Source organism: Haliotis rufescens, unplaced genomic scaffold (genome assembly GCF_023055435.1).
Source record: "Haliotis rufescens isolate VD_foot unplaced genomic scaffold, xgHalRufe1.0.p SCAF_1, whole genome shotgun sequence".
In the NCBI taxonomy this organism is placed as follows: Eukaryota; Metazoa; Mollusca; class Gastropoda; order Lepetellida; family Haliotidae; genus Haliotis; species Haliotis rufescens.
In genome coordinates, this window is record NW_025963779.1 from 38897527 (window position 1) to 38924458 (window position 26932).

General features: G+C 40.1%; 1 protein-coding gene across 3 annotated transcripts; it reads right to left on the reverse strand.

The window, feature by feature from the left end:
- Positions 1 to 1670: 1670 nt before the first annotated feature.
- LOC124135743 (peptidylglycine alpha-hydroxylating monooxygenase-like) lies at positions 1671 to 13196 on the reverse strand. Of its 3 annotated transcripts, XM_046501263.2 has the most exons (15): positions 13049 to 13196; positions 12824 to 12871; positions 10933 to 11146; positions 10140 to 10194; positions 9721 to 9808; positions 8433 to 8542; positions 7431 to 7508; positions 7072 to 7120; positions 6728 to 6792; positions 6372 to 6452; positions 5530 to 5606; positions 4686 to 4739; positions 3823 to 3875; positions 2524 to 2812; positions 1671 to 2083 (listed from the first exon to the last, which is right to left on the reverse strand). In XM_046501263.2, exons 3-14 carry the CDS (start codon positions 11062 to 11064, stop codon positions 2572 to 2574), a joined length of 1083 nt encoding a protein of 360 aa, XP_046357219.2. In that variant the 5' UTR covers positions 11065 to 11146; positions 12824 to 12871; positions 13049 to 13196; the 3' UTR covers positions 1671 to 2083; positions 2524 to 2571. The 3 variants fall into 3 exon arrangements, with proteins under 3 accessions (XP_046357219.2, XP_048252177.1, XP_046357218.2); XM_048396220.1 differs by having other exon boundaries at positions 1671 to 2812; XM_046501262.2 differs by lacking the exons at positions 12824 to 12871; positions 13049 to 13196 and adding an exon at positions 11489 to 11607 and having other exon boundaries at positions 1671 to 2812.
- Between the last annotated feature and the right edge of the window lie 13736 nt (positions 13197 to 26932).

Consider the following 26932-nt stretch of genomic DNA (forward strand, 5'->3'; position numbering starts at 1 on the left):
TGAACAAAAGAACATTCTGGAATGGCTAATAGATGGTCTAGGCTTATATATGGATTCAGTCGTTAAGACCGTAACTATCGTTCAGGATACCCCGTGTTAAAGTTTTCGAGGTTGCATGATTAGAAATCCGACTGTCACTTTCATGATCTGGTAAGCGACGCTCTGATTGGTAGGATGAAAGGTTGTTCCTAATGGGATGTCTTCAGATCTTTCTTTAGCAGTAGCGAGAACTAAGATCTAATTTTAATGAGATTGGACAGAACTTGACCAGTCCAGTGTCACTAGAACATCACAGAATATTCCGCTTGACATCCATCTATGCTGTCCCGTAAGGTTACAGATAATTCGAGCATCTAAATATGATAACTTCCTCACCACTGCTAACAATAAAAAGAAGTACATTCCAGACAACTAATCATTGCCCAAATACAATGCAATGAATCTCAACAGCAACAACGCAATACAGTTACAATTATTGTTTAACAATAAATTACACTCTCACACACACACTCACACACACACACACACACACACACACACACACACACACACACACACACACACACACACACACACACACACACACACACACACTGTCATTGTGTTGACTCCCGGTACCTACAGACAAGACATATCGCTAATATGTGTCTTCCTGACTTCCTCTTCTTGATGAAATGGTACGAGCCTGTAGATCGCAACAGGTTTTCCAAGAAATAAAAGACAAAAAATAAAATTGCTCCCGCCTCTCATCTTTTTCTAAATTGAATGTAAATGTTACAAATAATGTCACGAAAAACAGGTCTTCGGCGTTAAACTCTTTGGTGATTTCGTGTTCTAGTATTTGTGGCCTGATTTGGCAAGTGTACATTGCGAGAATATATATCGTGTACAAATGTCGCATTCTCGATTTTTGCGAAAATTTACTATTACCTATCACATTTGACTGCAAGACTTTGGTCAAATCTCGCATTCTTGTACCTTTTGCATATTCAGCTTGTTTCCAAATGTCGAGATCGCCTTTACAGTATTCCATACCTTAGGCCTTTCGTTGCTACGTGCGTTGAATTCTGTTACTGCAATACTTCTCCATAACGCTATAGTCTAATACTGTGAGGGGAGTCTGACAGTGCAAAGCTATTTTGCGATTAACGCTTTGATGCCGCTCCAATACCTTGTTAACCCTGGACAAATATGCGACGGCCAGTTGATTTGACCGTTCCAGAAAACCAGTGGCCAATTCGGTCATAACCGCAATCATGTGTTCCAAGAAAGTAGTTAACTTTTAAGATCCGGGTAACCTTTTCTCTTGTTCTTTAACATATTTCTAAAATGACGTCCAAGGCAGTGTTCAGATACAGAAACTCGATCATTCACTTTCTATTTTATTGCTTAACACCGCACTGAACAATATCCCAGCTATATGACGGCGGTCTCCAAAACATCGAGTCTGGACCAGAATGATATCATGCTTGATATGATGAGTAATTGAAATACGATGACAGGCATCAACCACCCGACAAGAATAGCCGGTGTAGCAGGTTCGCATCAATTCCTTAAAATTCACTCTTGAGTTTGTACACGGCGTCATCATCATCATCATCACCATCATCACCATCATCATCAGAAAATGATGTGCTCCACTACACAATCAAAAAGATAACAACAAAGACTTTTCCAATGGAACAATGTAATGTCTAAATGATTTTTTCTGTTTTCATGGCTGCCACAATTTGCATCGCATTTTACATGATTCGTCAGTGTCGCCCAATCCAGAGTACATTATTATAACAAGGAACAGAGTTAGCATTATATTTGTTATGTCGACATAGATCAAACAGAGATGATTAAAATAGCACCATGCATTGCAAGTACATTGAAATATATGTTAATCCTGTCCAAATCATGGTCGACAGATATGCATACACCACGTTCATCCATCCCCCGTTATACTGTTACAAACGAATGTTGTGCGGTGTAATACACGAACATTGTCTGATAGTGAAGCAATGTCTGGAGTAGATGGCAGCAAACCCATGGCCCAAGTTGCACAAATATCCCGTTTTGGGCGTTTGTCGTCGGAGCGCTAAAAGGAACCAGGCCGTGTTAACAGTCGTTGATTAAATAGCGACTTCATCGAAATGCGGGTGATAGAGAACGTCTTGTAAACAAACACGTCGAGTATTGACAGGAAGTACTCCTTTTTCATTTTGATCCCTAGACAACATCTGTATTTTTTCTATTTTGTAAACGACAGACATCTCCAAATATAACGCGGTTGCATAACAAGTAAACCCGAGTTTGTAATCTTTAAAAACGGATTTTCTCAAGCCTAGAAACCAGAGCAAAACATTTGAATCAAGATGTGAGTAAAAGATGCGGTCTCAGCGTGTTAAACATGTCTCCAAGCTATCGTGGATATTTGGGGCTTACGGCCACGAATGAGATCAACAACTCTCCGGGGAACATGTTCACAACTATCACTTTGACATGTTTAGATGATGCAATATATATGGAATTAGGTACCATCAATTCTGCTAGTTGTACTGCCCGAAATATGCATATTAAGCTGGGTTACATAGTCGCATGATTTCGTCTGCCTCTCATCCTTGGCAGACGTGGTCGGAATTTGTCTCTGATTGCATCACTGTTCGGAATCCCCGCTAGGGAACTGGCAGAATCCGGTATCGTTTCCAGGTAATCTGCCCACTTGAAATGTTGCGCATTCCGGAAGCAGTATTGGACTTTGAGATTCTCCTTCCGGTATGTGTAATAGAGGATGTAGAAATTACACATCTCGTCAGTATTGGTGGCGCTGGAGGAGGAAAAGACGGCGACATTAATGACTTCCAACAGATCCTGGGTGGAATGTATAAGTACTTTCACTGATTTTGTTACTCCATGTTCAATATGAATGACTATTTATATCTCACACGACTGTCTGATCTAGAAACTATGATTTCGTCAAACGTTGATCTCAAAACTCTTGAATCAAATATATATTTCGAATTCTACTTTTCATTTTGTACAAGGTAGTTATTTTCTTATCAAGACCATATCTTTCAAGCTTGATCTTCTTCACAGTCACTGGTCAAATTAACAAATGTCTTTGGAGACTAGTCAAGACCCATGAAATTATGTATTCCGTCTATATTATAAGGCATTCAACTTTCTGGTTATTAGGGCTGACCATATATTTATGTAATTTTCGTATACCCTACTCTCTGAACGTGTATGTGGACCACTCACCCAGTAATTGTATACTCTTCTCTCTGTACGTGTATGTGGACCACTCACCCAATCATTGTATACCCTTCTCTCTGTACGTGTATGTGGGCCACTCACCTAATCATTGTATACTCTTCTCTCTGTACGTGTATGTTGACCACTCTCCTAGTAATTGTATACCCTACTCTCCGTACGTGTATGTGGGCCACTCACCCAATCATTGTATACTCTTCTCTCTGTACGTGTATGTGGACCACTCACCCATTCATCGTATACCCTTCTCTCTGTACGTGTATGTGGACCATTAACCCAATCATTGTATACTCTTCTCTCTGTACGTGTATGTGGGCCACACACCCAATCATTGTATGCTCTTCTCTCTGTACGTGTATGTGGACCACTCACCCAATCGTTATATACCCTTCTCTCTGTACGTGTATGTGGACCACTCACCCATTCATCGTATACCCTTTTCTCTGTACGTGTATGTGGACCATTAACCCAATCGTTATATTCTCTTCTCTCTGTACGTGTATGTTGACCACTCTCCTAGTAATTGCATACCCTACTCTCTGTATGTGTATAAGGACCACTCACCCAATCATTGTATACTCTTCTCTCTGCATGCTATTCATCGTGCATCTGGCCGCCTGTGCAATATATACAAATACAGTACAGTAGCTGACATCGTATAAGCATGACGGTCAGTTACATCGGTCTTAAATGTATTGTTCGTCTGAAATTCCACATAGTCCTGTTAAAATATATATAAAATGTATTTTCAGAAAGATTGCACCGTAAACTGTCGAATGGGATATTCTGAACCGTTTTGCCCACTACAGTTTTGCTTATGTTTCAGTGTTCACACACAACACACCACAAACAAACCCCGATGTTTCAATGTTCACACACACCACACCACAAACAAACCCCAATGTTTCAGTGTTCACACACAACACACCCCAAACAAACCTAATGTTTCAGTGTCCACACACACCACACCACAAACAAACCCCAATGTTTCAGTGTTCACACACAACACACCACAAACAAACCCCAATGTTTCAGTGTTCACACACAACACACCACAAACAAACCCCAGTGTTTCAGTGTTCACGCACAACACACCACAAACAAACCCCGATGTTTCAGTGTTCACACACAACACATCACAAACAAACCCCAATGTTTCAGTGTTCACACACAAACACACAACAAACAAACCCCGATGTTTCAGTGTTCACACACAACACACCACAAACAAACCCCAATGTTTCAGTTTTCACACACAACACGCCACAAACAAACCACAATGTTTCAGTGTTCACACACAACACATCACAAACAAACCCCAATGTTTCAGTGTTCACACACACCACACCACAAACAAACCCCACCTGATCATTGTATGCTAAAGGACAACTTATGGTACAAAATGACCTTCATGATGTTCCGCTCACCAAGATATCCCCCCGCCGTATACTGATGTTCGGAGTTGTGACGTTGTAGAATGTCTGAAACATAAGGACAGCCCTGAACCAAACAGGTGTAGTTGCGTTAATCTGATATTTGTTACTTTATGGTCGTGTTGACTTAATCATTTACAAGTAATGGCGATACAAACACATAATGCTGACATTTTGTACATAAAAGGCGTTGTTTGTAATGTTATATTACTTAACTGCTGACGCATTCGGGATCTTTTGTACCAGCTGACGCCATTCACGGACCGCGTTATGAGTAGGCGAACTTCAAAGTGCTGATTAGACCCCCCCCCACAGGGACGTAATAAGGTAATCTCGTGATATAAATGTCACAGTTCACTTCATCCAATAACTAAAGCTAATCGAATATCGAAGATGGAAGAACGCTGCCATCATTTTTAATTTTGTTTCATTTATGAACCCCAAGAAAATTGGCCATGGGAGTAACTTTAAACAGTGGCACAGGTATTTGAATGTCATGTGAATTTGACAGCTGCACCAATGAAGCATGGTCTGAACTCTCCTTTTTCTTATACATACTCACTTTTTTGGACTCTTTCTTCGATATTGACACGTGCAGATAAATTTAAACACTAAACTAATCTCCCAAGCATTTAATTTCTTTAGGGCGTAGAAATAATTCCTGTAACATTTTACTTGTCATGTAGAATATGTCAAAACTGTGAATGTTTCGATTAATACGTAGTTCGTGTATAAATGGAACCAAAGGCAGACATTCTAATTGATTCGAGTCTCACTTTCACTGTAAGGGCAATTGCTTACAGTCAGTTGCACTAACACAGTGATGTCCACCACCTACCTGTGGCAACTGGGGGGACATCCGTCCTAGCTCTGTCCAGTGGCCGTCTCTAATCCGGTAGCCAGATGTTACTAAACCTGAGGCAAGGACATGCATTGTATTAAAGTTTCATGACAAACTAGTGCGATATATTCCAGGTGCCCGTTCCACAAAGCGATCTTAGGGTTACGATCACCTTAGTGCTAAGATCGCTTTGTACGACGCACTCTGGGCCCATTTGCACAGTTACAATCGATCTTAGGCGCCTACAATCAATTCCACAATCACCATGCAGTTGTCCTATTCCACTGGCACAAACCGATCTTGGCGCGATTGTAAGACGGCTTAGATTTAATTTCGCGATCTTAGCCTACAATGGCTTTGTTTAAGTGGATGGCGATGACAGTCTAATCCTAAGATCACGATGTTATAAAATATTTGCAATAATTGTAGCGATAAGATTGTTTTGTGTTTTTGGGCCCTAATTATTTCCAGGCTGCGATGGTGTATCGGGAACATTGTAGACACTGATCTATTCCTGCACGGATGGTGTATGTATATACATATGTTTACAAGTGGTCTGATGCAAATGCTATTATTGTAGCAGATAACTATTGATGAAACTGTTGGATTTCATCTAGAGGGTGTACGAGAACAGATATCGCGCTGGTTTCGGTGTGAAGACAACCTTGATCAATGTGATTTCAGCCGTCGGTTATTAAGGCTGGTCCTCAATATCAGTTCTAACACCCCCTGGAAAGCCTGACCGTGTTCGCCAGCTTTGACCCCTCCCAACACCCAAATAGAAGTGCTGGTACTTCCTCGACCCGGAGAGCCTGGAAGACCTATGTGGAAGAGCTTACCTAGGTTATGCGAGTGCGTCCTATAGCCTATAGGGAAGATAGAGTAACTGTCGTAATCGCAGGCACTTTCCATGTGGAATTCTACCAAAAGAATCTTGAATTGTGACAACAGCAGAATCATATTACCAAATAGGTTAACTGGGACATGTTTGATATTTATTAATGACGGCATATTAATGGAGCTGAATGATATGCAATACACCAGGCGGTAAGTTTAGATGATTCATTACAACACAATTGTGTATACAATTGGATTAAAGTATTTAAACACCAATGGATATTATGAATAAACCTGATTGAACGAGTATTTCTTTTAAACCGTAAATGTGTGTTTTCTTTAAAGAAATTCAACCAACCTTGCATTTGAGGAGGTATGTAGCCAGTATCTGCTAACACGTAGAAACCCGCTTGCTTCGGTTGTCTGAATCCAAAACATGTTTTTGTTGACATTTTACAACTGCATAAACGATGGCCATTTTTACCCTCTTGGCTGTTTGCCTTGAAATCTTGATTACATGAAGTTAAATACCACATGAACAAAAGGGAAGAGGGGCTTCGAGAGATAAACAATGTTCATTCAGACAGCGGAATACTCTGTTCTGTTTGTCACAACCATCGATATCTGACGTGACATAAAAGTAATAGAATGCATCGTTTCCTTAATTCTACCTGTAGTAGCTCTACCAGTGCTGTAACTTACGGTGTGTAGGTCATGTGCAGTGTTACCCCGGAGTCATCCGTCAGATAACCTGTAAGTATACAATGACCAATACATGTAGTGTACCTCAGTGGTAAGTACCAAGTCAACAGGAGTAAAACGAAAACTATTAACTTGATACCTGATAAAAGCAGTTCGAGAATTCGATATTCTGGGTTTCCTGGTTGACATAGAATTAGTTGGTTGGTTGGTTTGTTGTTTAACGCCGCACTCAGCAATATTTCTTTTACGACCAGCATAGTCGCCTTTTACGGCAAGCATGAGTTGCTGAAAACCTATTCTACCCCGGATCTTCACGGGTCGGTTGACATAGAAAGGACCTGGCTTCATCACTATCTTACCCGGGAATCGTTGCACATAGTGTAGCTGTATGACGATATAATCGATCCCTGTGTCCCCTCCAACGCGGAACCCCACACCTGGAACAAACACGAACTGGTGAAGCGACAGCGTTACACAGTAATTGTCCTGGCTATAAGGAAAAAGCGATGCCAGTAGACGCAATCCCACCTTGAACCATTCTTATAAGGGAATTGAAAAATGAAATGTTTTAAGAGCCCTACCATGGTTGTATCATGAATCTATTACTATGTCTCATACGCATCTATGTAATTAATATATGAGCCACATTAATGACTTACACCTGTAACGTTGTTAGTTATCTGTATTCACATATAGAATAGAATCTGCACATACACTGATCACAAACGATGAGGCCATATCATGCCGTTTAAATTTTGTCCGGGGTTAAATGAATGAGCTGGCTGTAACGGGGCGTTGAACAGTAAATGACGGTGTGCTAGTATACGTGTACGGTAAGCCCAGAGTGATGCAGGTCTTCCATCTTTACCACTGTGGTGAACCAGTGAACGCGGGTGCTGACAAGTTTTGTTTGTTTGTTGTTTAACGCCGTTTAACTCATCAATATTCCAGGTATATGACGGCGGACTGTACATATTCGAGACTGGACCAGACAATCCAGTGATTGACATCATGAGCATAGACCCATGCAATTTGGAGAAGATGACATGCATCAACAAAGTCAGCGAGCCATATCATTACGTATTTTGGCCATGGGGTCGAACTACCGATCTTCCGCTCTCTGGACAGACGCTCTATCCACTAGACCACGTGGTCGGTCCTGAGTAGTAAGCGGTACGGAATGTGCATTCGCTATGTTTGTAGAGGACGACGAAATGGCAACTGTACGACATAAAACTTTGAGTTCATCTTTGACAGCCATCGACGTTGAAATTTAAGACTTCGAAAGCCGGGTTTGAACATGCCTCTGTGACATTCTCAATAGTGTGGGCATATGACGATACACGCGTGTGATGTATTACCTTCAGGGAGATTCATAGATGGTGCGTCAAGTGCCCAGGCAAACACTACTTGGCGGTCTCCGTCTGAACACACTGAGCGCTCCGAGCGGTCACTGGTCTCCCCACAAGACCTGAAACACAAGATGTGAGAATTAAAAATAAGGAACATGTTTCAGAAGCGGTCAACAACCGAGGTACAGCGGGCCCTGTAGTCCAAAATATACTTCTCGCTAGGTCAGTAAAGCAAACACGTCTACATATATAAGATCATTGTCTCCAGGAGCCATTTGGATCCTTTCTGAGTGCATCATGATGTAACCTTGGATGTCCAAACAGTCCGTATTGACAGTAGTTCCTGCTTCATGAGATGTTTGACTACAGTTTCATCAATAGTTATCTGAATTAAAAATATAAAAAACATCCCAAGGATGAATAACAATGATAAATAATAAGTGCATTTATAATGCGCCAGATTCCATTCACCAAGTGGATACCCAAAGCGCTACACTATTATTACCCCGGTAGGTGGATCAGTGTGCACTCGGTTCTATTCTCAGCTCGCTGGGAGTATACAGCCCAAGCTGCCTGTGAGGCGCTAGAAGGATAACAGTCACATCACCATCTCTTCCTACCGGGCACCCATTCACTGATGGGTGAACATAGACATATAACGAACAAAGTCACTTGCCTATGATGACACCACGTGCGGTACGTGTGCTTCAGTGTGGGACAGGACCGAAGCCCTTGAAACTTCCAAGTGCGCCATTTTAAAATGACCATTCACTGAGAATAATTCTGAATTGCTTAATACACCTACGTTTTGATACAAGAGTCATCAGACGATGACAAATCCCCCCGGCCACAACACGTTCGAAAGAACAAATCATCTGACTGTAACTTCAAGTCCAACTTGATGAGAGAAGTTCTATCTAACCTGTCTGTCTGTATACAAGTGTAGTTATTGAGCTATCAAAACAATACCATGGAATTGGGATTCGGAACTGTGTATTTCTGTCAGGCACAAACCAGTATGAAGCAAAATGAGTCAAAATCAATCTTATTGCTATGGAAACAGAAACAATATAAATTCTAAAAATCCCTAAATAGAAAGAGGCACCTGTTGACAACCTGCTCTTTGTGTGTCTATAGTTTCAATGAAGAGTACCTGTTAGTTTTAGACATATGGTCCGGAGTCCAGACAAACACAGCACTATGAACAGAATCAAAAATATATGATTTTTAATTACAGAATTCAGAGAATAATACAGAAAACAATGATTTTGAATCTAATGATGATATCGAGACGTACCAGTAGGGTCGCGTACTCCCGGGAACCTTGCATCCGTACACCATCAGATGATGTGCTCTGGTTCTGGAGGCGTGGGGGTCATACTTGACTGTACAGTAACAAGAGAGGGACATATTCTTTAAAAAACTATTTAATAGTACGTGTTTTTATTACATATCATAACTTATGTTTACAACGGTATGATCATAGAACAATGGTGGTAGAAGTTCTAAATACATAAGTTCTAATCTTTATGAAAATCGTCTTCATGAAACAATTTCGCGGTATTGCATAATCCACGTAATGTACTTAATCATCTTAACGTACAGCGTGTTCGTCATGATTAAATTATGTTGATTGTGAATGCCAATCAGGATCATATTTGAAAAGTGTTTGATATTGATAATGTTACGACATGGAAACAGTGAGTGCATTTGTACCTATGTATGCCGTTCTCCTGTTTAACCTCACCGCATGGCAGAGGAGAGCGTCTGCCTAAAACAGAACATTATCATATAAAGATGTATTTTTATAGATGGTTTATACTGATTCAAAGACCGAGACATATAGAATAGTTAAATTCCCAATAGACATTAACAAATGAAGTCCTGTTGTTCCCAGATATATTCACGAGAATAGGTTTCACAGGCATTTCAGAGTTTATTTGATATATTCATATCAATTATTTCAGTCATTATGATCCCTCGACAAAGAAACTCTTGTTATTATTCTCAAGCGTGAAAAGCATATTTCACATTACTCACACAGACAATATCTTCAAGGGTTCAACATATAACGTGTATAATATATACACGTGTGAATGAACTGTCTATACATAATCAGTTAGAATGAATGAATTGCATTAAATGATTACATTCCATTACGATAAGAAGCTAAACACGATTACACTAATGTCAACCCAACAAGAAGGGTTACCTACACAGGAAAATGTATATGCAATTTGTATTTGATACAGATGTTCCTAAACGTGCTTCATCTTCAGTTTTTTTTATAACAGTTTGGCAAGGGTCCAGACCAGGTTGGCGCTGTGTGATTACATCTAATGTATGCATATGGATCAACAACAGACTGACCGCATCTCAACTGGTATTGGTGATCACGCTCTCTAATTATGACAAGTGCCATTTACAATATGTCTAATGTTTTCACATTAACTTTGTCGCATGCGGAGGTGAAAATATCATCAGAACGTTATTTGATTCAAGAACGTACCTCCTCGGCTCGGACATGAGGCATACGGATTGTCCTAGTGAACGCACTGGGGTCTTCAAGTTTCCCTCCATCGACATAGAGCACGGTGCAAACAAGTGGAAACACCTCAAGAAAAGTGTTAATGAAATCCATCGTTACGGGCCTTCAACCACGTTTAAACCATGTCCCAAGTAGAAGTGGGTTAGTCACATGCGTCCTTATCACTTCCTCGGGCCTGTAAATAGAGATAATCAGATAAAGTGCAGAGCGAGGGCGTGCTATTTATGTCTCTTTGTCTTTCTGACAGTCAAATACACAACAAATGTTCACACTTCACCACCAACGTAGTTTATATATAAACATGAAATTACTGAAGCATATGGACATTGACTGATGTTGACTGACTGTATCACGACTTCATGAAACCAAACAAAGCAGGTTATCTGAACGAGTGTCTTTCGTTCATGTAAAAAAATAGAGGTAGGGTCGACATCCAAGGATCCCTTCAACTGACCTCGGAAACACACATGATGAGATCCCAAGAAGGGTGATTCGCCTTTAAACATCAAGAGCTTACCCGTTGTTGAGGTGAATAGGTTTAACAGTTATTCTTGTCTACAGGCACACTAAACCATTTGTTGTCAATGGCTTCTGATTGTGACGTACGCCTTGGAGCGAATGGTTCCTTAGTGCCCTGACCCATGAAGATGCGGGGTAGAATAGGTCTTCAGCAACCCATGCTTGCCGTAAAAAGCAATTATCTCTTCTCTGTAAGCATCACGTAACGACACTTTTTCAGTGTTTAACAATAAGTCATAAATGCAACTGCATTAACAAATCATGACACAAGGATTAACACAAACATTACTCCAAAACGTTTGTCCTGAGCCAAATGTGCTTTGATGAAAACGATGCAACACGAAACATTGTGGTCGTTTGTATTGAAATACTGGTCCTTTAAACCAGAAACATCTACAGCACTGAATGCTGACTATTGTAATGAAATACTGGTCCTTTAAACCAGAAACATCTACATCACGGAATGCTGACTATTGTAATGAAATACTGGTCCTTTAAACCAGAAACATCTACAGCACTGAATGCTGACTATTGTAATGAAATACTGGTCCTTTAAACCAGAAACATCTACAGCACTGAATGCTGACTATTGTAATGAAATACTGGTCCTTTAAACCAGAAACATCTACATCACGGAATGCTGACTATTGTAATGAAATACTGGTCCTTTAAACCAGAAACATCTACATCACTGAATGCTGACTATTGTAATGAAATACTGGTCCTTTAAACCAGAAACATCTACATCACTGAATGCTGACTATTGTAATGAAATACTGGTCCTTTAAACCAGAAACATCTACATGCTTGAATGCTGACTATTGAAATGAAATACTGGTCCTTTAAACCAGAAACATCTACATCACTGAATGCTGACTATTACTGTTTAGGGATGACATAACCAGCATCAATTATACATGGTCAGTAACTTTGTTCTATCTGTTATCATTTCTGGATGTCAGGCGGGCAGCCCAGCAATGACATTCAGAAGGAAATTAGAATTATTTTAATTCCGTCCGCTGAGAATACCTTGTCTAGGCACGTCTGATATGTGATAGCTCCTGATAGAGCTGTCGTTGGATGCCCGTATCCGTGCGTTCTTTATGAAAGCAGATTGGTGGTTTTACATTAATGTAGTCCAAATCAAAATAGTCAGAATTAATAAACACGAAATCCAAATGGTTATGGCTTTTCATGGTCTACTCAAAGCTATCAAGTTCTGCTACACGGGATAATCACCAACAAGTAATCCACAAACGTTACACGTTTAGTTATTAATGTACAAGCTAAACACGCTAAATCCGACTTCGGACTACAACACCGTACCACATACCTGCATCACAATCTGGCTCTCCACATTCCAGAAACTGCACTCGATTGTCTACAAAAAGTACCGTATTTAAAAAGGTCCGTAAATCCAAACCACATGTTACCTAAAACAATATCTTCACAAGACTAATGACAATTAAGAACTACAGCAAACATTGTTATTTAAAGACTCTTGGTAGAATACCGCGAGTTGCCCGCGGCATGTTTTCAGAAACAATGTCATAATTACCATTCTCCTGCCATTTCCCTCCTTGCCTGGAAAACATGCTGCCTTATTCGTTTAGCCATCATCAGCTCAATAACACTCCTCACTGGTCCTTTTAGTACGACCTACTTCCTTGTCGTCACCGAAAATGCAAAGCGATCATTTGTAGGATCGGTGTATTAAGCATATTCATAGCTATTCAGGTTGACTAAACACTTACAGAGCTGAAATAGATTGATCGTGCTATTCTGGAGGTGGCTATTTTCTACAGCAAGTGCCTTTCAACGGGCACCTTTGTGGAAATGATCCGGTGTGCTATTAATGCTTCGCTTGTAATTATTAGTGTAGGATTACTGTTATTTCGGAAGAGAGGATTAATGCGTGACGTGTGGTGTGTGTAAGGGTACAGGCCAAATCTAACACTATGTATGAAAGTAGGAGGTAGAGTCGTTATCATCATGAGTGAGAACTGCTAAAACTCCCACTAGTTTGTAACTTCATTACAATCATGACAAAATAGGGTAATATTGTCTTTTAAACTGTTGACATTACACAAGTAGTGATTGAGTATGGTTGTACGCCGCTTTTAGCAATATTCAAGCAATATCACGACGGGGGAACACAAGAAATGAGCTTCACACATTGTCCCCATGTGGGGAATCGAACCCGGGCCTTCGGCGTGACGAGCGATCGCTTTAACCACTAGGCTACCCCACCGCCACATTACAAGGACATTATATGATTTGTGATATGTAGCAAGGCGTAGATATTCCCAAATGATTTGATTGGCACCAGCATATGTCAAAAGCATACTCATTGACATACACTGATGTTTCGTAAAGTACATCTTGTTTTACAAATACCATACACTGTTAACAGAAAAGAACAAACTTTAGCAATCGGCTACTTGCCAAGTGCTCTTGGACAAACTGATTTCCACGTGACAACGGAGGATATTAACCTCTGCCGAATTTCCTCCGCCTTCTGAATGGACAAGTTAAGCACAGTAAGTCTCTCCAGGTAATGCATGTTCATAGGACCTGCTCTGTCATATTTTGAAAATATTAAGCCGATGTTCACCTGAAACCGAAATATGATACATAATACAATGGCAATGCCTGTAACATACATACTGGATCAACCCTCACAATGCCTGTAGCATACATACTGGATCAACCCTCACAATGCCTGTAACATACATACTGGATCAATCCTCACAATGCCTGTAACATACATACTGGATCAACCCTCACAATGCCTGTAACATACATACTGGATCAACCCTCACAATGCCTGTAACATACATACTGGATCAACCCTGACAATGCCTGTAACATACACACTGGATCAACCCTCACAATGCCTGTAACATACATACTGGATCAACCCTCACAATGCCTGTAACATACATACTGGATCAACCCTCACAATGCCTGTAACATACATACTGGATCAACCCTCACAATGCCTGTAACATACATACTGGATCAACCCTCACAATGCCTGTAACATACATACTGGATCAACCCTCACAATGCCTGTAACATACATACTGGATCAACCCTCACAATGCCTGTTACATACATACTGGATCAACCCCCACAATGCCTGAAACATACACACTGGATCAACCCTCACAATGCCTGTAACATACATACTGGATCAACCCTCACAATGCCTGTAACATACATACTGGATCAACCCTCACAATGCCTGTTACATACACACTGGATCAACCCTCACAATGCCTGTAATATACACACTGGATCAACCCTCACAATGCCTGTAACATACATACTGGATCAACCCTCACAATGCCTGTAACATACATACTGGATCAACCCTCACAATGCCTGTAACATACATACTGGATCAACCCTCACAATGCCTGTAACATACATACTGGATCAACCCTCACAATGCCTTTAACATACACACTGGATCAACCCTCACAATGCCTGTAACATACATACTGGATCACCCCACAATGCCTGTAACATACATACTGGATCAACCCTCACAATGCCTGTAACATACATACTGGATCAACCCTCACAATGCCTGTAACATACATACTGGATCAACCCTGACAATGCCTGTAACATACACACTGGATCAACCCTCACAATGCCTGTAACATACATACTGGATCACCCCACAATGCCTGTAACATACATACTGGATCAACCCTCACAATGCCTGTAACATACATACTGGATCAACCCTCACAATGCCTGTAACATACATACTGGATCAACCCTCAAAATGCCTGTAACATACATACTGGATCAACCCTCACAATGCCTGTAACATACATACTGGATCAACCCTCACAATGCCTGTAACATACATACTGGATCAACCCTCACAATGCCTGTAACATACATACTGGATCAACCCTCACAATGCCTGTAACATACATACTGGATCAACCCTCACAATGCCTGTAACATACACACTGGATCAACCCTCACAATGCCTGTAACATACATACTGGATCAACCCTCACAATGCCTGTAACATACATACTGGATCAACCCTCACAATGCCTGTAACATACATACTGGATCAACCCTCACAATGCCTGTAACATACATACTGGATCAACCCTCACAATGCCTGTAACATACACACTGGATCAACCCTCACAATGCCTGTAACATACATACTGGATCAACCCTCACAATGCCTGTAACATACACACTGGATCAATCCTCACAATGCCTGTAACATACATACTGGATCAACCCTCACAATGCCTGTAACATACATACTGGATCAACCCTCACAATGCCTGTAACATACATACTGGATCAACCCTCACAATGCCTGTAACATACATACTGGATCAATCCTCACAATGCCTGTAACATACATACTGGATCAACCCTCACAATGCCTGTAACATACACACTGGATCAATCCTCACAATGCCTGTAACATACACACTGGATCAATCCTCACAATGCCTGTAACATACACACTGGATCAACCCTCACAATGCCTGTAACATACATACTGGATCAACCCTCACAATGCCTGTAACATACATACTGGATCAATCCTCACAATGCCTGTAACATACATACTGGATCAATCCTCACAATGCCTGTAACATACACACTGGATCAACCCTGACAATGCCTGTAACATACATACTGGATCAATCCTCACAATGCCTGTAACATACACACTGGATCAACCCTCACAATGCCTGTAACATACATACTGGATCAACCCTCACAATGCCTGTAACATACATACTGGATCAACCCTCACAATGCCTGTAACATACATACTGGATCAACCCTCACAATGCCTGTAACATACACACTGGATCAATCCTCACAATGCCTGTAACATACATACTGGATCAATCCTCACAATGCCTGTAACATACACACTGGATCAACCCTCACAATGCCTGTAACATACATACTGGATCAACCCTCACAATGCCTGTAACATACATACTGGATCAACCCTCACAATGCCTGTAACATACATACTGGATCAACCCTCACAATGCCTGTAACATACATACTGGATCAACCCTCACAATGCCTGTAACATACATACTGGATCAACCCTCACAATGCCTGTAACATACATACTGGATCAACCCTCACAATGCCTGTAACATACACACTGGATCAATCCTCACAATGCCTGTAACATACACACTGGATCAACCCTGACAATGCCTGTAACATACATACTGGATCAACCCTCACAATGCCTGTAACATACACACTGGATCAACCCTCACAATGCCTGTAACATACATACTGGATCAACCCTCACAATGCCTGTAACATACACCCTGGATCAATCCTCACAATGCCTGTAACATACACACTGGATCAACCCTCACAATGCCTGTAACATACATACTGGATCAATCCTCACAATGCCTGTAACATACACACTGGATCAACCCTCACAATGCCTGTAACATACATACTGGATCAACCCTCACAATGCCTGTAACATACATACTGGATCAATCCTCACAATGCCTGTAACATACATACTGGATCAATCCTCACAATGCCTGTAACATACACACTGGATCAACCCTGACAATGCCTGTAAAATACATACTGGATCAATCCTGACAATGCCTGTAACATACACACTGGATCAACCCTCACAATGCCTGTAACATACATACTGGATCAACCCTCACAATGCCTGTAACATACATACTGGATCAACCCTCACAATGCCTGTAACATACACACTGGATCAATCCTCACAATGCCTGTAACATACATACTGGATCAATCCTCACAATGCCTGTAACATACACACTGGATCAACCCTCACAATGCCTGTAACATACATACTGGATCAACCCTCACAATGCCTGTAACATACACACTGGATCAACCCTCACAATGCCTGCAACATACACACTGGATCAATCCTCACAATGCCTGTAACATACACACTGGATCAACCCTCACAATGCCTGTAACATACATACTGGATCAATCCTCACAATGCCTGTAACATACACACTGGATCAACCCTCACAATGCCTGTAACATACATACTGGATCAACCCTCACAATGCCTGTAACATACATACTGGATCAACCCTCACAATGCCTGTAACATACACACTGGATCAACCCTCACAATGCCTGAAACATACATACTGGATCACCCCACAATGCCTGTAACATACACACTGGATCAACCCTCACAATGCCTGTAACATATACACTGGATCAACCCTCACAATGTCTGTAACCAGTCGAGGACAGGATGTATCTCCCTCCCATGTTTGTTGCCGAATGACATAGACATGTTTAGTGTCATTGTTTAGAGTTAGGAATGTTGAAAGCAATATTTTCATAATTATTTATGTAATTCGTAGGTACACATATAGTAGTATACATATGCGAAATAAAGAAAAGTTTCTTTAATAAGTTTGGTTACATCTTTCCAATGATTAATCATCCCCATGCCCCATATAAATTTCTCAATCTTATAGCAAATAAGGCACAACCTTTCATCTCGTGATATTGGCTACTAAATGTCAAGTATCAACCTTTACTTGATTAAAACTGCCAACACAAAGGTTGACGAAGTTGAACATACACTAAACGGTGGGAGAAAATCGCAAGTGAGAATGTTGATCTATTTTCAATGAAAACACAAAGATTAAAACTGGGAGGGACATTGCTCTTCTCAGAGAACATTTATCGTGTAGGAGGGGAAATCAAGGCAACAAAGTCTGTATATAGGCAATAAATCTGGCAAGCATGGATGCTGCTGGGTTTAATTGCTCCCCCAAGTCTCATTCATTCAATGTGGATGGTATGTACGTTACACTTCGTCATGACAACTGGAAAGAAAAGTGGAGTGATGTGAAGATGAAACAAAATACTTGTTGCGAAATATCAAACTACAAACGAAGACCCTAGTAACAGAGGAGGGGTTACAGTACATTGGAGATTTCTGGAAGTGGATGTTTTGCTAGTGGCGGCCTACGACTTGTTTCAGGATCAACGTGCCAACTTCCCTTCGTTTTCGGTGTTAACAATAGGAAAGAAGGATCATACTGATACAAAACAAATTAACTTGGAATTGACAAATTGTATTCACTCAGGAAAGAAGGTACTGCCATTACGCAAGGGGAAAGAATGACAGCATCTAGGCAATTTACAATGGCTTTCACATTGACCGTGATAACTGTTTCAACTTACACATGAACTAAGACATATTTTGAAATTTGTAATATTTTTTAAAAGGTGCACACAAGTTCATTAATATTTACTTGCTTATTGATTTACATTATATAAAAATATGTGGTTTTAACGTACTAAGAAGGTGAGTTGTTTCAAATCAATTGAAATGAAATAGTCCAAGTGACAGGTATTTAATGAATTTAATCTTCCAATAGAATGCACATCCCTCAATCTCATCATGTATGCTGTCTCAAAATATGGTCAATGGCAACGTAGATATCTGATACCTGACATGTTTACCATCAGCTTGTCTGCAGGTTCAAACGGAACAAGCTACGGCGCTACAGTCTCTGTCAAGGCCAACAGTACGAGCCCTTGGTGACGATGTCAAGGTTGTATGACTAGCAGGCGTGATTAAGGCATCCAAACGGACGCGGGTGGTATGTGACAGTAGGAGGCGTTTCCTATTACTTCTACTTTACATAATCTAAACAACTTGCTATCTGTTCTTGTGTGATTTTCGTACCACAAAATTCCACGAAGCGGGCCACTAATTTTTGCCGTAATTGTCATTCAGTGATATACATGTGATAATGCGCGTTGCCGCTGGTGCGCCATATTGCTGGGTCCAGCAAATGTAACACCAAATCCCTGTCTCAGAGATTAACCATAATCCTTTATAAAATCAAGGAAGGACTTTCTTTATATTCACAGAAAGTATTTCAGTCAAGTGGAATTAATACCATGTGGATTCTAAAAACCGGAAAAGATTGGCTTGACTTTTTACAATCTCAGAAGAGAACCAGGTTCAGTTCTGTCAAAACATTTGATTTTTCAACTTTGTACACCACTATCCCACGTGGCAAACTTCACTCCTTGTTCCATGGGGCTTTTGTTACCAAACGTGGTGAACATTGACAGAGTATATAGAACACATCGGTTCAGGTCAATTTGTCAAAAATCGAAGCAAATGCCATCTAAAGTTTACTGAGAAAACAGTATGTGAATTCCTCATTGATAACATCGATGTGAAATATTGGGGTAAAACATTAGGCCAAGGAGTAGGCATCTCCATGGGCACCAGCTTAGCTCCCCTTCTTGGTGATCTGTTTCTTTATGCGTATGAATCAGAATTTCTGCTCGGAGAAGCAAAGTCAAAAGAAGGTAATTTGGCCAAGAAGAAAACTTAAGCTTCAGGTATATCGATGATCTGATGTCATTCAATAACAATCAAATAGCCAATTTCCTTCCGCTGATTTACCCACCTGAACTAGACATTAATCAGACTAGTGAGACCGCCGCATCTGTTTCATATTTAGATATATGCATAAAGATTCAGAGTGACAGCACAATCTCCACAGACTTTATGACAAGAGGGAGACTTTCCCTTCATGTCGAGCAATATTCCTGCAGCTCCATCCCTTGGTGTCTACATTTCAAAACCTTTGAAGTACAATCAAGCATGCTCTTTCAACCAGGATTTAAAAAAACCGCCATACAACTCTTGCTCAGAAGGTGTTTGATCAATGTTACAACATTTAGGGCCCGCTAAAACTTTCAAAATGTTTATGGTAGACACGTGGACGTAATATCATTTGACTTATCAGTGACAAAAATGATGCCCGATGCAATTTCCTATTTTGACTTGTACCATATACTCCCTTGTTTTCTCGGGTGAACAGTTGATCTGCCTTTGCATGTGTTTGTGACGGGTGCCACAGCTGGAGCAGGATATGCCCACCTTTTCGCGAACACCTGGTATCATCATTATTGTATAGTGATTAATAAACACATGCTCATGATATAGTCGGAATCGTACAAAGGACTCTCTTTTTGGCAGTGATTTCTTATGAATATGGAAAGGGTTTTGTGGCTTTTACTTTTTGTTGTGAATTTGATTTTTTTCATGTTATTCCAAATACGAAGGAACAGGACTTTCTGGTCAGAAGGAAAATGAAACACTGAGAACATCCTATAGCATCTTTCTCTTACAGGGGCCCCACCAGCCTTATTTATTATTGAAAAATATAAAACATAAACTATTATATTTATTAAAAAAAAATGTTTTAACGAGGTACTACTTTGTTCACTCACTTAAGATTACTGATGTAACTAAGAATGTGGCTTGATCAGTTGTTTACATGTCTTCGAAATGGAGTCATTTTAGCATGAAACTGACTATACGTCAACTATTGCCAAATACGATAATATATCTCATCTAGTGAAGTCTGAAAAACAACTTCACAACTCGGGAAAATATGGTTTTGGGACTTCATCTCGATTACTTATAAAGTAAACTACGGTTATAACGAACTCAAAGGGGCCACTAATTTTAGTTCGTTATAACCGGAGTTCGTTATAAGCATATGTACAGCATATATAAAAGAAATGACCGGGACAAAAAAATAAGTTCGTCATATCCGTCAGTTCTTTATAGGCGTGTTCGTTATAAACGTAGTTTACTGAACACCGTATTGGACGAAATAGTCTCCATGTATTTCTGTAAGTTACACATAAATCTAGCTCAATAAATAACATAACCAATGGTAAAGCGACACCTTGACGAAACAACTTTGATTTTACTTTAATTTCTCTTGGAGTAATTTACTTGTGATATCGAGTTACTATTTATTTCCCCAGCAATCACTATTTACTTTGAAATAGATTTGCTAAGAAACTTGCCATTACAACTACTAATATACGCCCCCCTTGATTGGAAATAATCTGTTTCAGTTGTATAAATTATCAACGATACGTTACCTTGAATTCTTTGAATGCTTCAGTATCGCCCTATGTTTATTAAATTATTATAAATAAATAAACACCCAATACAAACGTATTTTCATACTTACATTTTAAATCGAACCATTCACATACACTCAAAATAGTGTATCCGGAGATGAACATACTGTTCTCAATGTCTTGCTGACTTCACGACGCTTTCATTAAATTTTTGAAACATACCTACATGCTGTTGAAGTGCTAAAACTCTATCGTGGATATCACTGCCATGGAGGTGAGACACATCTACGTCCATTCTGTAGACATGGGTAAACACTCGTACACAGCGGTTGTTATTTCAATAGCCTGTGAACATCCGAGATAGAGCTGGTCTTCAGCAACCCATGCTTGTCGTAAGAAGCGACAAACGGGATCAATAGGTCAGGCTCGCTTACTTGGTTCATGCATGTCATCGTATCCTAGTTGCGTAGAACGATGCTCATGATGTCAATCACTGGATTGTCTGGTCCAGACTGGATTATTTACAGACCGCCATCATAAATCTGGAACATTTCTGAGTGCAGCAAACATTATTTGAACATGTTATTATGTATTTCAGACACAAATTGTTTAACTTCCATTGTCATCTCCAGGCAACACGTGTCACTGCATATTTATAAAGTAACAGAAACAGAAGGGGAATTAGGTGAGGTGAACTGGGGTTTAGCCTCGCGTTCAGGCCTATTCCATTATTTAGCGATGTGCATGCGCGTGTATGAGAGGTTGGTGGTGCTGAGATGTATGGAATCCTATAAGGTGCATTGTCGCGTTATCGCAATGTCACCCTAACAAAAAGTGTCAAAATTAACCAAAGCGCGACAATGCGACAACGCGACAATGTCCCTTCTAGGATTCAACAGTGATGTCAGTTTAGCGTTAGTACCCCATACAGTAAACTTACTCCGAGCCGACCAGTCCTTACATTATGTCCTTTAGGGTAAGAACAAGGGCCATGTTTAATGTCCTTGCTATGACGAGGCAAAGGGCTAGAACCATCGACCCTCCGCTCCCCGGAGGTGGTCCCCGGAGGTGGTCAGAGAAAAGAGACAAAGTGAGTACATTCGATAGCATCTTTCTCTTAGAGGGACCCGACCTATTTAATAATACAACAATGTAAACATGGGCTCATGAGTAACAAAATGTGCCGCTTCAATGAAGTTAAACGTTTCGTATTCTTTCTGAATCTTCCATATGTTTGATTTATGAACCGTCGCTAAAATCGATGTACGCGACAGAACCCGTCTATACCCACACACTGCCTGGATTCCATAGTCCACTTAACCGCCTCTCGCACAAATAGGTGCATACGGATGCATTTGATTTACGGTCGGTATTTCTTATGCTGAAACACGATGATTCTTCTTTTCAACACGCGGCATTGATTTGCTGTTGACGCCTCGCATGACGCGGCATTGTTTTTGGCGCGCTGTTGACGCCTCGCATGACGCGGCATTGTTTTTGGCGCGCTGTTGACGCCTCGCATGACGCGGCATTGTTTTTGGCGCGCTGTTGACGCCTCGCATGGAGGGTTTCGACGGAATTCGTGGGTTTATCCACAAGTCCACCTAAACATTATTTGATATTTTCCAGCTATTTCCAGATATTTTTTCAGTCTACATAACTGAATCGAGAGCTTTCGTGTTTCCATTTTCCCGTTCGTATATTTTTTTACACTCAGTCTGTTACAACATGGTCAGTTATTAAATCACGTGAATGCGATGTTTAGTTTTTTCCATTTACGATAACAATTTGATTGAAGAGGGAGTTACGCTCGGCGCTGCAGTATTGGAAGAATATTATTGTTATAGAATGTCAGCAGATTTTTAAAATATTAATTTTCATACATTGTTTGTTCTATCTCAGTATCAACAACTACATTACGGGAATGGTTAATGCTTGAAAGTAGGACGCTGTGTAATAGCATGATTCCCCTTTCTCCAACCCGGAGAATAGTCACTAGAACTCTTTACACCTTGGATAGCGGTATTGCAGACATAGTTTGTGTAACGAATTTATATGTTTTCCTATATTATAAAGATAATACGCATATCAAGTCAAATTGAGTAATCTCATATTAATGTGGTTAAAATATGTACTCAACCATCTTCTAAGTTGACAACCTGGGTCAGTCAAAATTAGGCCTTAACTTATACTGTAATAAACACACGCGGTGTTAAAAGCGCCAACTATGATACTATATTAGAATGAGTTTGTCATAATAAATAACGTTAATAAAAACTATATAACCTTTACATATGACATGATTGAAACATTTGGCATTTTTGTGTACTGCTGGAGTGGACCTAAAATAAACCCCAAAAACAATAACAAAATAAACATTTAACGATATGTTGCCAACATATAATAAGTTTGAATTCTTCAGTTTCAGTCCAGCGGACTATGATGGACAAACATGACATGACACAGGCTCCCTTGGACCTATGGTCCAGCGAACGAAAGAGGAACACAGATTGACACCGTAGGAAATCGACTTTCTCATTGAGAGACCAGAAAATTAATGAATAAAAACACTTCCGTACAAGTGTATCTAACATTGTTTATTTCTTTTATCAAGCTACAAAGTTTTACAATACTGGAATTAACGGGGAAATAATATTACAGACAAAAAGTCCTTAGGAAAGAGATCCTGGCAAGCCGTTCCAGAACGACCCACAGACATTATGTTTCTGAAAAGTATGTGTCTCTGAATAAAGGCATGTGGATCTCCCGTAACAGATATCCGTGACTATCAAAAAAATATAGTTGCTGTTCATGGGCTCCTCTGCAGACAACACACACCTCGTTAACCAACACCCGCAAAATTGGGAAAGATGTGTTATATTGCCATGGACAAATATGTACTTGTCTCTTGGAGGAATTCCAAATGTTATGGAATATTAAAGTCCTATTACTGTAAACGACAGCTATTATATCATGAGTGACGAAACTTGTGGCCATATTACCAACGACAGTAAAGTTCCATATCGGTCGAGGAATTATATATCCCGTATTTTCATATTTCATAAGAAATACTTCAATCGCAAACTCTCTCTTTTCTAAATGTCTACAACTATAATACAGTAAGGAATGTGAGGAACGATGACCAGCGAAGGACAGGCCACAGGCTTTGTATTTCAAAGAAGCCACAGTTTTTTCACAGATGTCATCAGTAGGTGAGTCCAGCTTTAATGTCTTCAGCCAGTTGGACTTGCCCTGCTGGACACGGTAGTACAGATGCATGTGTCCCCAGTCAACGTAAACATCTTCAAATGGCAACCGTCTGGCTACGTCAGTATAGTATCCAGTGAAAAAAATCTGTCTGAGAAGGCTGTTGTGTTTTTTTGTGAAAAGCACGTAAAACATACATCGTGTTGATTCGATGAAGACATTTTTTATCCCCTCACAACGGATTTGAACAATGTCCACAAATGTCCCATTCATCTGTTTTGTATCATAAGCCTTCATAATGCAGGTTCTCTCATGTTTGATGACATAAACATGCTGTTTTGATAGGGTTACGGAACCATATGAGGTAGAACAATTCCACTTGTATTCAGGACTAGTTTTACGCAGACCCGAATCGTTGTGTTCTTTACGTTTGTATTCGGTCACATGCCAATAAGAGACGACTGTATGGCTTGAGTCGGACACTTCCTTTGTGAAAAGAAGATAAGAATTGTCCGTCTCTTCTTGGGTCGTACTGTTGTTTAGCCTTAAGATGCAGGCGTTCTGGGTGTTGACCGTGCTGTCTACTAAAACACCCGTGCAAGATGGAAGAGTGGAACATTCAACCGCACATTCGACATGTGTCCTTTTTGCACCACTAACGATGCTACAACACAAAGTTATGAACAACAGCTTCATCAAAACGAGAGACATGTTTGTAAAGCGCTGGAAATGCTCTATGTGAGATACATATACGGCGTGAATGCACTTTGTTCATTCGGGTGTGGTGCTTAATATGTTTTGACCATAAAAAGATATGTACTTGAATTTAGTTATTAATGTTATTTCAAATGTTAAATGGGTGTTCTACCGTGTATGCCTTCATTAGATGTCCAGGAAAAAGTTGGAATGGATGTATTCTCAGGTGTTCTAGACATTCCGAAGATATGTCGTTAGAAATAATTCATGTTTGTCCTTTTCAGATGAAGGACTGGCTTTGTAGGGTGGTATCCCATCGCTGTCAAATTCCTTGTATAGACAGTTCACATATCTTACTAACAAATGAAAGTGACGCTTTGTCAGTTGGAAAATTGACACATTTCTTATGCAGTTCAGCAAGACTTGTGAAAAAGGTGTGCCAGTTTAAGTACTTTGTCCATGTTAGCGATTGTACCAGGAATCGCATAAACTCTCTAAAGAATGTGCAAACGTTATCTGAATTAGTTTTTGTGTTGGAGAATGGAGTTATTAGGGTATTATTCTTATTGATTGAATTGTGCGTGAGGAGGTCACGGACACTGTGACGTGTCACATAAGCACTAGGGTCACGGGGACCTGAATCTCAGCACATGCAAGGCAACTTCAGAGTTGGAGTTGGCTGAAGTGCCTTCATTGAAATTAAAGTTGAAGTACATATTCAAACCCCACCATCAAAACAAAACAGGTTCTCTCAGGAAAGTAACATTTGAATAGTAACTTTTCATAATCTTTAAGTATACACCGAATATGATTAACCTATAATATTGTAAAATCCCTTCACTATCTATCGATGCGGGCTTTGTTGAATTATTCCATACATTATTCACTATGTACGCTCAGCTGCGTGCTGCGAGATCAATTAGATTTGGATTGTTCGATTCATTCGGTCGTGAAAAGTTCAAATGAAACTGGTGAAGAAAGCTTCCTTGTACTTTTGGAATACTTAAGACATATCAATCTTTCGAAATCATTAATCTTAACGACATCTAAATGTCCAAATTGAAATTCTGCAGGGGTGGGTGGGATGATGTTGGGATTTTAAATAATTTTTAAACATCTGGCAACGGAATATTTGACTGGCAGACAGTTCCTTTATTGCCATCGGTCTGAAGTATAATTATTTTTTTCACGCATTTTCTGGGGCATTTTTTTTCGATAAAATCCCAGCCGTTTGAGTTAACAAACACTACCTATCAAAGCAACATTATTGTACAGGATTCCACCAGGATTGATGCGGCATTAAATAGTAATGTATCAGTCCTTACGTCATATACTACTTCAGATAAGATAGAGGTACTGAATAGGATTTTACTGTATGGTAGGATTAAATCCTACTGTTGTATGTTTCAATGTTCGATACAGTTTGTAAAACTTTTTTATGCTAAGCAACCATCACAAGCATTTTAAAACAAAATACTGAATACTCGAGACTCACCTACCCTTAAGGTCATGATTTAACACGCACGCACCTATGCACACACTTTGCATCTTGAAATTGCAATTA

What these genes read in the sequence shown, in the direction of transcription:
- LOC124135743 (XM_046501263.2), bottom strand. Translation starts at nt 11,064, where the DNA reads ATGGATTTCATTAACACTTTTCTTGAGGTGTTTCCACTTGTTTGCACC. An exon ending in ATCTATGAATCTCCCTGAAG is followed by an intron (nt 7,509 to 8,432) that starts GTAATACATCAC and finishes TGTTTGTTCCAG; the next exon opens with GTGTGGGGTTCCGCGTTGGA. An exon ending in GACGCACTCGCATAACCTAG is followed by an intron (nt 5,607 to 6,371) that starts GTAAGCTCTTCC and finishes TCCTTGCCTCAG; the next exon opens with GTTTAGTAACATCTGGCTAC.